Below are 12,503 nucleotides of genomic sequence, written 5' to 3' on the forward strand. Positions count from 1 at the left end.
TAAGAAAAGTTAATGGTTTAAATTAATATACATAGCATTCGCATATAATATTGGTCTGAAACATTAATAAGCTGGAAGAGAAGCTAAGCTTCCACATGTAATGTTGATCTTTTCTGCGCGTGATACACTTTAAAGATGCATCACACAAATGTGCCAGTAAAATTTTTAATAACGACGTAAATGTGTGATCTTCTGAGCTCGAAATTCTTCTAAATGGCCGCCCTCAAAGAATTGAATTTTAAATGAGAGTCAAACACTTTGTTATTTGAGAAATTCATCTTACATTCTCGCACATAGTTCATCTCGCGTAAAAGGAAATTAGCTTTTAATGTATGTAACGCTTTTCAAACCACCGTTCGCAATATTTTCCCGCTACCTGTTAGAAATAGGTTCGTTTCAGCAGTTGCAAGAGAGCGCCAGATAACAGTCGTCACCGCGCAATGATGCAGGAAGCCCATATGTTCGTACGTGTAAAACATTAAAAGATCTTACATTATGTCATAAAACAAAAGACATCAAAGGATACTTCAAGAGCATCGGAATTTCGAGAACCATACTAAAATGCATAATTCGGCTTAAAGTGCTCATTCGTATGTCCAGATTCGGATGTACATTTTCTTGGAGTACCAGTATTGTATTATCACATGTTTGGTTCTTTATTATGGCATAATGTCATACGTACACTTGAAATCAGCGAACAGTTGAAACCAGCTAACAGTGTGAAATTAAACAGTTCGTTTCAAATACACTGACTGCCTCAGCAGAAAAGATTAATAAAGGCCAAATCTCTTTAGCAAACCGACAAAGATAACTTCATTGTTCTGCAAGGCGATTAATGCTTGACTGTCAGAAAAGTGGAAATAAAATCTGAAACAAATGACATATTTCAGCCATCTGTAATTATGCGAATGTATTTTAATTCATTTGATGACTTCCGGCCGCAAAAATCCGTTTGTTCTCATTTAACGTGAGAGCAATAAACGAAGAGGAAACAACAAAACCACTGAACGTAAACACAGGTCACGTGGAGACGACCCACCTCCCCACCACAACTCAGACTGCTTTGTGCATCAGGCCCAGATTTACTATATTTCCGAACCGGGGCAATATTAGGTAGTGGCGCCAAGCCACACTTCTGTAACAAGAAGCGGGAGAAGGTTCTACTCATACGTGACAACTATGCATGCACAAGAGCCCGCCCGCAACTGCTCAACGGAATCTAATTTAAACAGTTGTCACGTCACTCTCATCGGACGCAATTTGTTGTTATGAAGCATTGCATAGTCTTCCAAAAGACTTTGACACATTTTGCTGTTGGCAGACGCTTGTATGAACACTGTGTTTTGTTGCTGTATACGGCGCATTTCCTTTGCAACTTAAGTTTATTTTATGGTTTTTCTTTTTCTTCCCTCGTTCATGTTTCGTTGCTGCAGCGTTTGTCTGCAGTAGCGGGGAGTACAGCAATATCCTTTGTTAGAGTATTGGTTCTTACCACTCAAAATCACAAAAATTTAAATGAAAACTAAAATAACGAAAAATTCCCGGAATTGCAAACAATTCCCGGGTTTTTCCCGGTTTTCTCCCGGATGAAAAAATTGTCGGGTTTTTCTCGGATCTCCCGGTTGTCCCGGGTCGTATACACCCAGTGTAGCCATCACTGCTGAGATTTATTGTCAACAACTGAGATGTCTTGTAGAGACATTCCAAGAAGGATGACTGTGGAGGACCCCGTGAAGAGATGCCCACCGGCATTCTGGTACACTGACAGCAAACACTATACAGGAGTTGGATTGGGAAGTCTTCCCGCACCCAGCTTATCCACCTAACACTGCATCCTGAAATTTTCACCTTTTCTGCTCTGTATCAAGGAACCTTCTGTGAACTTCCTTTTCGGATAAAAAAGCGCTCTGAACATAGCTCGACAAGTTCTTCATCTCAAAACCTTGTGATTTCTACAGTTGCAGTATTGAGAAGTTACGCCAGCATTGGCAGACTGCTGTAAACAGTGATGAGACTACATTATTGATGACTTAGAACTCTATTATACAGGGTGTTACAAAAAGGTACGGCCAAACTTTCACGAAACATTCCTCACACACAAATAAAGAAAAGATGTTATCTGGACATGTGTCCGGAAAAGCTTAATTTCCATGTTAGAGCTCATTTCAGTTTCGTCAGTACGTACTGTACTTCCTCGATTCACCGCCAGTTGTCCCAATTGAAGGAAGGTAATATTGACTTCGGTGCTTGTGTTGACATGCGACTCATTGCTCTACAGTACTAGCATCGAGCACATCAGCACGTAGCACCGACAGGTTAGTGTTCATCACGAACGTGGTTTTGCAGTCAGTGCAATGTTTACAAATGCGGAGTTGGCAGATGCCAATTTGATATACGGATTAGCACGGAGCAATAGCCGTGGTGCGGTACGTTTGTATCGAGACAGATTTCCAGAACAAAGGTATCCCGACAGGAAGACGTTTGATGCAATTGATCAGCGTCTTAGGGAGCACGGAACGTTCCAGCCTGTGACTCGCGACTGGGGAAGACCTAGAACGACGAGGACACCTGCAATGGATAAGGAAATTCCTCGTGCAGTTGACGATAACCCTAATGTCAGCGTCAGAGAAGTTGCTGCTGTACAAGGTAACGTTGACCACGTCACTGTATGGAGAGTGCTACGGGAGAACCAGTTGTTTCCGTACCGTGTACAGCGTGTACAAACACTATCAGCAGCTGATTGGCCTCCATGGGTACACTTCTGCAAATGGTTCATCCGACAATGTGTCAATCCTCATTTCAGTGCAAATGTTCTCTTTACAGATGAGGCTTCATTCCGACGTGATCAAATTGTAAATTTTCACAATCGACATGTGTGGTCTGACGAGAATCCGCACGCAATTGTTCAATCACGTCATCGACACAGATTTTCTGTGAACGTTTGGGCAGGCATTGCTGGTGATGTCTCGACTGGGCCCCACGTTCTTCCACCTACGCTCAATGGAGAACGTGTGCCTCTACAAGTACGACACAACATGTAGTTCATGCACGATGGAGCTCCTGCACATTTCAGTTGCAGTGTTCGTACGCTTCTCGACAACAGATTCGGTGACCGACGGATTGATAGAGGTGGACCAATTCCGTGGCCTCCACGCTCTCCTGACCTCAACCCTCTCGACTTTCATTTATGGGGGCATTTGAAAGCTCTCGTCTACGCAACCCCAGTACCAAATGTAGAGACTCTTCTTGCTCATATTGTGGACGGCTGTGATACAATACGCCATTCTCCAGGGCTGCATCAGCGCATCAGGGATTCCATGCGATGGAGGGTGGATGCATGTATTCTCGCTAACGGAGGACATTTTGAATATTTCCTGTAACAAAGTGTTTGAAGTCACGCTGGTACGTTCTGTTGCTGTGTGTTTCCATTCCACGATTAATGTGATTTGAAGAGAAGTAATAAAATGAGCTCTAACACAGAAAGTAAGCGTTTCCGGACACATGCCCACATAACATATTTTCTCTCTTTGTGTGTGAGGAATGTTTCCTGAAGGTTTGGCTGTACCTTTTTGTAACACCCTGTATGTATCTGTTGTGTTTATTAAACTTGCAGAAAAATGCTATGCATGTGTGTGCCAACCTAATATTAATTTAATGTGGTGACAGGGTACACAAGCATTTAGTTAAGCTATAACCATACTGCGGAATGATACCACAGAAAAGGCGGCAGAAGCCGGCACTCACCTCCCTACTACGAGGTCTCCCCTGCGCCGGGGGCGGAGGCGGTGCTCCGAGGGCCCTGGGCGCCGGCAGCGGCTGCGGCTGCTGCGCCCCCCGCGGGCGCCGCACAGCCACCGGCAGCGGCCCCGACCGCAGCAGCCGCAGCGGGTTGGAACCGGCATCGGCGGAGACCGCACTCGCCACGCCCGGCACCGGCACAGTCACTGCCGCAGCGGGAGCCTCCACCAGCGTCGTGTAGGCGGCACGAGCCTCCTCCGTCAGAGACGACTGCTTACCCCGTACGACGTGGCAAGTGGACGCCACAGTTCGAAGTTGCACCCACCGCGACAACAGTTATTTCCGAAGTAGTGTGTGGGTAACGCGTCAGAGCATACCAGTGTTCGGACACCGCACGTCCGACAGTGGTGACGGTTCCACACGGTTTTTGAGTGCGCACATCAAATATGTAATACAGTTCACATCAAATTATCACAACACGTGGCCACACGAAGTCATATTGCGGAGTTAAGCAACAGAAAATACAGCCGCCATTCCAACAAAAATTACAATTTTTTTTAAAAAAGTAATTTGTATAAAATATTAAACATAATTTTAAGAAACACAGAAAAATTCCAATTGGTATTACAACACAGACAACACATTTTTTCGTTGTTCCATTGGTGAAATGTTGATGACACAAATTACAATTCGAAAATGTTCGGTCGGTACGTATCACAGTCAATTGAGCAACAATTTTTCAGAGATCCGTTTTAAGTGCAGATGAGGCAACAGGAAGTGGTGAATCATACGCCCAGTTTCCACAGCAGCACGAGGTGTACGGCAGAAAGTGCAGCGATGTCGACAGCAGGCGTTCCGCAGCCGGAGGTGTCGCCAGAATCCCGTGCGAGCCAATTTGGAGGAATCGGAGGTTCGGGGAGGAGTGGGAAAGATGAAAAAAAAAAAAAAAAAAAAAAAAAAAAAAAAAAAAAAAAAAAAAAAAAAAAAAAAAAAAAAAAAAAAAATTCAAAATAAAATGAAGAATAGTAAAGATAAAAATCAGAAAATGAGAACGAAACAAATTTATGTTGTTGCAGAAAAAGGAAAACAAAAACGAATCAAAAATTTAAAAAAAAGTAAAAATTAAGAACAAAATGAATAGATACAGTATAGACAAGGAGCGTTGCCACACGGTGTACAGCACCATTCGGCCAAAATTGGAGGAAGAGAGAAGAGCAGAAATTGGGGTACAGGGAGGGAAGTCAATGGAAAATTACAAGCTTCTTCAAAATGTGTGCAAAGAGACTGAGAACAAGTATATCTCACCTCAGATTAGTGCCGTGCTGACAAATTTCACCCGTTATAGTTCTACAGTAATAAAACAATGTCCACAATTGATGATCATTCTAGTAAAACTCACTCACCATTCAACCATTTGCCTTACATTTTCAACCTTCGGTCACTCGACAGAGAAAAGTGCCCAGAGTTGTGTAATGTGACATTTCAGATAATCAGACATCCAAGTTGGAAAGCAATTTAGTTCATCTTGCTCTGCACGCACGTTAGTTCATACGCTATAAAGGAGTGCACTCAGCTCACACATGTTAACACATACTGTTTAGCACTCCACGTTTATGTATACGTGCAACTCCGTTTGGCTCAATCGGAGTTTTGGTCGGAGTGTCAGCAGGGCACCAGAGGCAAAGAGAATATCCTAGACTAATAATAAGATAAAATCTGCCTCACTGCTTAAGGCAGTCATCTGCACAATATTTAACAAGGAAGTTAAACAATATACGAATCTTGCACAACAATCTACTACGCTGAGAAAATACGCTACTGGTATGAAAGCGTTACATTAATATATTAAATAACGTCTGAGGAATGGGGAAAAGGAATTAATAAAGTCTCAAGCCCAGTATGTGCAAAAAATCATCAAAGCCACTAACAATTTAAAAAAATGACTATTTTACTTTCAGCAAACTTATGATAATTCTACACAAAATAATTTTCTAAAATTTTAATAAGCCTGTGAACTTGCACAGGAAGACTAAAACAATTGGCAAGCCACGTTCTGTGTAACTGACCACACAACTCAACACATTTCATGCATGGGAAAGTTTCTATAAAGAAAGAAAAAGATGAGCTCTCAAAACTATTTAGCAATTCAGTACCACTAATTATCAAAATGTAATTTAACAGTATGACACACTACTTATTTCTAGGTACAATCCAAAGGAATCACAATGTCTACTTTGCAGATGCCACTACAAGGATTTTATTACTACATTTGTTTACCTACTACAACCAAACACTAAAGGAGTTTGTTATTCCCAGTTAGTGTGAACAAAAAAGTGTAATATGGCTTCACAGTTCTGGCCAACAGAAACTGTTTTCTCATGAAACGAAACTGAAACAATGTCTGAAAAGGACGGAGATTTGGGCACGACCTGGAAACGAATGCAGGCACTTCCTTTTCTACAAGCTGTGCACGCAGTTCAATAGGTAGCTCCATGAGACTAATAATCTGCAAATGCAATAGCATTTGTTATTGTAAGACGATCCCCTTGCTCGTTTGCAAAGAGAAAATGAATGATAAAATGGTGCCGTACTGTTTCTGCTAAGTTAAAAATTTCCAAATGTAAAACAAGCACTGGCATGCTGCTTTCATGTGGATACACCGACAGAGATGGCAACCAACCACAGTTTCAAGCAGCGGGGCATTGCAGAACGTGTAGGTATACAGACAGTACCCTCGTTATTGGCTGCATTACAATGGGCATGCATTCTGGAAGAAGTCAAACATTCTGAGCAAACTGTTTACATTCTACACAGACAACTGTAAATGTTTTTTCAATTCCCAGAGGTACAGAGTTAGTGAGCTGAACTAAATATAAATCTTGTAGAAGATTAATAAAGGTATTTACTCTGAATGACATAAAAAAAGGAAGATCTGTTGGTGTGAATCTGCATTTTACCAAGCCCAAGAGCAGCAAAAATTATGCTTAACATCCCAGCTAGATTAAACCCCAGTTCGGAGCATGACCATAACCGAGATTTACACTCTCCTCACTCAATTTCCTGCATCCCACAGCTCGACCCAAAGGCATCCACCCCAGCGAGGCGGCACAGTGGTTAAAGGACTCGACGGGTCGTAAGGAGGAAGAAAGGAAGGAGAATTAAGGTTTAAAGTCCCATCAATGGTGTGGTCATTAGCATACGAGCACAGGCTTAGATCAGTGGAAAGAAACTGACAGTGTCTTCGTCAACGCTACCACACGGCAATTGGACAAATGGATTCTGGAGAGCCACACAAAACCTACCCCTGGAGTTTCTAAATGACAACGCAGTTTGACAAGTGGTAGAATTTGTAACCTTTATTTGTGTTGCTGCAGTTTTAGCTGTCCGCCCATTTTTAAATTGATAAAGTTTAGTTTTTCCCCTCCTTCCTTGCCGGCACCCTTTATCGAGCCGACGGTGTGTCGGAATTGGTAAGATGCACCTCCAGTTTCACAGTGAACCAACCATACCTGTACATAGACTAGCGTTAGCAATGGTTTCACCAATCCTTAGGGCATTATGAAACTAGTGCTGCTGGTCTGCCCTCCAGGGGAGAAATCTGTCTACCTATTCTGTCTGTGTGCAGTGTAATTGCACGGTGAAAAATAACATCATTTTTCAAAGTTATTTTAATTCTTTTGGGCCTGCAGCATTATATATTACTTTTAAGAACATTATACATATATTAAGGTTAAAAAATTCTGCTATGTTCAAAGACTTTTTAATAAAATGTGATTTTCTGGTGCTAAAAATCCCTTCGTCTCAATCGTCATTATCAAGTTATTTCCAAAACACAATATTAACACTGTTGCTGTCTAATAGCTTGTATTGCTGTGTACTGCAGATGAAATTTTTATTCTATAGACACTGGTACGTGAAGTATCAGCAATGGAATTTGTTGTCAATCAATATATGATAAGATCAATTCAATATTTTCATAAACTTTACAGCTGCCAAACTTACAAAATTCTTACTGAATAGTGACCAGCAACAAATTCCACTACTGCCAAACTTCAGAAAATATTAAATAGGACTTACCCAGTATTAATCAGCAATCACATATCTAGAGAATAACAATTTTGTCTGTACTACACCTTCACTATGCAGCAATACAAGCTATTAAATAGCAACAGCATTAATGATGCATTATGGAAATAGCTTGATAATGGCTGTGGAGGCGAAATTAAATTAAAGCACCATAAAATAACATCTCAATAAAACGTCTCTGAATATAGCAGTATTTTGCCTTACTATGCATATAATGTTTTTCAAAGTGTGTAACTAATGCAAGATGTGGGTGCCAACCCGGTATTTACCTAATTTGATGTGGAAAACTGCCTAAAAACCACATCCTGACTTGCCAGCACACCGAGCTCTGTCACTGACCTGCAAGATAGGTTTTATCTGGGGCCAGAGTGCCTTCCTATGTCCTGGACTTGGGTGGTTTTAAATGAGCTCAAATAGCTGGCCCAGTTTTAAATGCCTGAACTAAAGCAACAAAATTAACAGATATTTTGATATGCCAGGTTGTGGGTAGTGTTGCTGCATACTAGAGGAAAAATCTGAGGGTTGTTTTTGACACTGAGTAATTTTTGACAACCCATCTTCCAATGGAACTAGTTTTAGTCAAATGTTCAAATGTGGCCCAACATCAGAAACTGCAATTACACAAAGTTTATATAGTCAACCAGTTGTCGAGCCATGTTGTCACTAAGAAAATTCATTGTTGATGGGGACCCACAGGCCGCAAAATTACTAAACATGCATGTCCAGTTTGGATTTGAACAGGCACCCTCTGGAACACGACTCAAGTTTATCAACACAATGCCAGTTTGCATTCACGGAAGAGGCATTAAAATATGTCTCCAGCCTTCCAGGTTTAGGTTTTCTGTGGATTCTTCAGAAATGAGCAGGAATGGTGGACAATGCATGCAGAACACACGCAGTTTGTATTCTTTCTTCTTGTCCTTTTTCCCTCCAAAGGTCGTGTTCCATATCTAATGCCATCTTCGTGGACACATTGTTACACCCTAATCTTTGTTTAATCAAACACACATTTGATACCTTTGCTCCATGACTGTATGTTCAAAAAATATATAAAAATACAATGTAACAAGTCAACACGCTTAAAAGTTTTTTTCCCTCAATTAATGTGCGTTTTGGAGGCTTTGCTTGGACATCAGGTAAAACCTCCAGTATTCAGTTGAGGTGCATTACACTAGTGCCACCAATGATGTCAAAATATCTAAAACATTTTAAAATGATCATTTTGATTTCCTCACGCTTTTTTGGTAGTTGGGTATGGTTCCCATAGACAAAAAGCATTCTGCAATTAAAGAAATAAACTTAAAACATCCTATAGATGTTTTAACATAAGAGATGTGGAAAGAGAATTACAGGCTGTAGGTATATAAATGAAGGAATTATAGTTTTAACTTTCAAAAAGAAAAGAAAACACTTGACCGTCATTGCAGTACATGCATCTAACAGCAGCAAACAAGAGGAGTCTATAGATTTCTGTGACAAACTGCGCTCAGTTTTGGAAAAGTATAACAATAAGCACGAAATAAGATTGACAGAAGATTTAAAAACAAGAGTATGGAATATACATGTTCACAAAGATGCTGGCGACAGCAGGAGCAGACATGATAAATGGAAGATTGCTTAATGATTTTGTTTCTTTTAACAAACTAAAGACAATCAACACTTTCTTCTGCAAAAAAGATATTCATAAGTTCATACAGTTAGCATGAGTATTTAAGCCTCCTATTGAATACAGTGAACTTTAAAGTTGGATCAGTTTGGATTCCCGAGAAATGTAGGAACACATGAGGTAATACTGACCCTACAACTTTTAATAGAAAATAGGTTCAGGAAAGACAAACCTAAGTAGCATTTGTAGACTTAGAGAAAGTTTTTAACAGTGTTGACTGGAATATTCTCTTTCAATTCTAATAATGGTGGGAGTAAAATACAGTGAATGAAAGGCTATTTGCAGTTTGTACAATAACCACATGGCAGTTGTAAGAGTCAAGGGGCTCAAAAGGGAAGCAGTGGTTTAGAAGTGAGTGAGACAGGATTGTAGCCTATCCCTGATGCTATTCAATCTGTATATTGAGCAAGGAGTAAAGGAAACAAAAGAAAAATCAAACAATGGAAAATCCAGGATGGAATGAAGATAAAGAAAAATTTTGAATAGGAATTAAAAGTCCAGGGAGAAGAAACAAAAACTTTGAGGTTTCCCAATGAGATTGTAATTCTGTCAGAGATAGCAAAGGTCTAGGAAGAGCAGCTGAATGGAATGGACAGTGTCTTGAAAGGAAGACGTAACACGAACATAAAAAAAAGCAAAATTAGGATAATGGAACGTAGTTGAATGCTGAGGGAATTAGATTAGGAAATGAGACAGTTAAAGTAGGAGATGAATTTCGCTATTTCGGAAGCAAAATGACTGATGATGGTCAAAGTAGGGAGGCTATAAAATGTGCACAGGCAATGGCAAGAAAAGATTTTCTGAAGGAGAGAAATTTGTTAACATTGAGTATAGATTCAAGTGTCAGGAAGTCATTTCTGAAAGTATTTGTTTGGAGTGCAGCCATGTATGGAAGTGAAACATGTACAATAAACAGTTTAGACAAGAAGAGAATAGAAGCTCTTGAAATGTGGTGCTATTTAAGAATGTTGAAGATTATATAGGTAGACCACGCAACTAATGAGGAGGTACTGAATACAATTAGGGAGTGTGAGAAATTTGTGGTACAATGTTACTAAATGAATGGATCAGTTGGTAGGGCACATTCTGAGGCATCAGACGAACACCAGTTTAGTACTGGAGGGGAGCATGGGGAGGGGGGGAGACCAAGAGGTGAATACAGTAAGCAGATTCAGAGAGATATAGGTTGCAGTAGTTACTCGGAGATGATGAGGCTTGCACAGGATAGAGTAGCATGGTCAGCTGCATCAAACCAGTCTTTCGACAGAAGACCACAACAATAACAGCTTTAAAGGAAAATTGGAAGGATTGTAAAAATACAGAAACTGCAGTTAAGAAAGCACTGAAGAAGCACTGGGAAAAAGATATGAAGGAAAGCAAATCAAGCAGCAAAAGGAGCTTGTCATGAATCTTGCGATAGGTTCAAAAGCTTCATAGAAGATTCACAAAAGGCAAATGACAGCTTATAAAGTTATGAAACTGCTCAGTCAAGAAGAAAAAGAAGCTACTCGAATAAATAACATACAACAAGCAAAATCAATAGAACATTATAGGAACTCATGGTGTAAAGAAACATGCTCCACAGAGAATAAAGAGAATGAAACTGAAATAGGATCAGTAGATGATTTATGTATGGATGAATTAAGAGAAGTTATCAGCACTGTAAAGAATAGGGAAGCTACTGCTATGGATGGCATAAATACTGAACTGCACATTATTATATTTATTTTAATATGTGCTGGAGAAATACGGCTATTCCAGAAGCATGGTTACATGCAAAGGTAATATTGTTTAAAGAAGGAGATAGCAATAATTATGAGAACTATAGAAGAATTAGCTTACTGGACACAGCATATAGAGTTTATGCAAGAATAGTGAGCAACAAATTACAGGTTATAGATTAGACTTTATTAGGCGAAGAACAAATGTGATTTCGGAGGGGCAGATCAAGAACGGATGCAGCATTTGTAATTAAATTAATCAAAAAATGGAGAGTACAATAGGGAAACCCATTCAGCATTCAAGGAATGTAGTAATGTTGAAAGAAAGAAAGAAAGAAACTGTGGAGAATTATGAGGGAAAGAAGATACACACAACTCCCCACAAATGTTTTACAAAGTCTGTAAAACAAAGAAACATAATTTTAGGTGTAACTGACACTCTTAACACAGCCTATAGCCACAAACAAAGGAGTCAGACACGGATGCAGCATTTCACCCACACTTTTTAAGGTTTATTTAGATGATGCAATCCAGAAATGAAAGAAAATATTTGGCAGGGTAATTCAATTAACAGTAATTCCCGCTTCAGTTACCTTTATATGCAGATGACACCACACTGCTGGTGGAGAATATAGATGGCCTACAAACGCGAATACATTTATTAGCCAAGATTTGTGAAGAGTGTCATTTGATGACTTCAGAAGACAAGATCAAACTGATGGCCTTTCATGACATACGAGTATTAAGTTATTCGGGACAATTTTTTATTGAGCGATTTTGCTCAATTTAACAAGAGCATCATCAGAAAGTGTGGAATTTACAGTGCCTTCTCTCACTGCATAGAAACATGAAGAAGACAGAGGAGAGATTAACAAAATTTGCAAATATATATGGGAAAAATAAACAAATGTCTCAACAACAAACTGAGGAAACAAAACAAGACAATGACAGTTGCAATACTTAGTTATGAAGTGAATCATGGGTTATATATAAATGCCAAGGAAGTAGCATACAAGCAACAGAGATGAGATTTCTAAGAGCAGCAATGTGATACACAAGAGCTGACATGTTTTAAAATTCAGAAATTAGGCAAGAACTGAATATATTTAATCTTTTTAATAAAATACAAGAAAATACGGGAAACTAGAATGAACATCTTGAAAGGAATAGTGGAGAAAGACTGTCTTTACAGATAAGAAACTTGAAGACAGTTGGGAGAAATCAAGGAAGACCGAGGAAGCAATGGGTATCATAACAAGCAAAACAAGAAAAAGGCATTATGCTTGCACTGA

At 39.7% G+C, this 12,503-nt stretch overlaps 1 protein-coding gene across 1 annotated transcript in view; it reads right to left on the reverse strand.

Annotated features, from left to right (window-relative positions):
- LOC126426657 (activated Cdc42 kinase-like) overlaps positions 1–12,503 on the reverse strand; it is a 386,532-nt gene that overhangs the window by 83,279 nt on the left and 290,750 nt on the right. Inside the window, exon 17 of the mRNA XM_050088543.1 lies at positions 3,745–4,008. Coding sequence (XP_049944500.1) covers positions 3,745–4,008 — 264 coding nt within the window. The remainder of the gene's footprint in view (positions 1–3,744; positions 4,009–12,503) is intronic.

Source organism: Schistocerca serialis, chromosome 11 (genome assembly GCF_023864345.2).
Source record: "Schistocerca serialis cubense isolate TAMUIC-IGC-003099 chromosome 11, iqSchSeri2.2, whole genome shotgun sequence".
NCBI classification, from domain to species: domain Eukaryota; kingdom Metazoa; phylum Arthropoda; class Insecta; order Orthoptera; family Acrididae; genus Schistocerca; species Schistocerca serialis.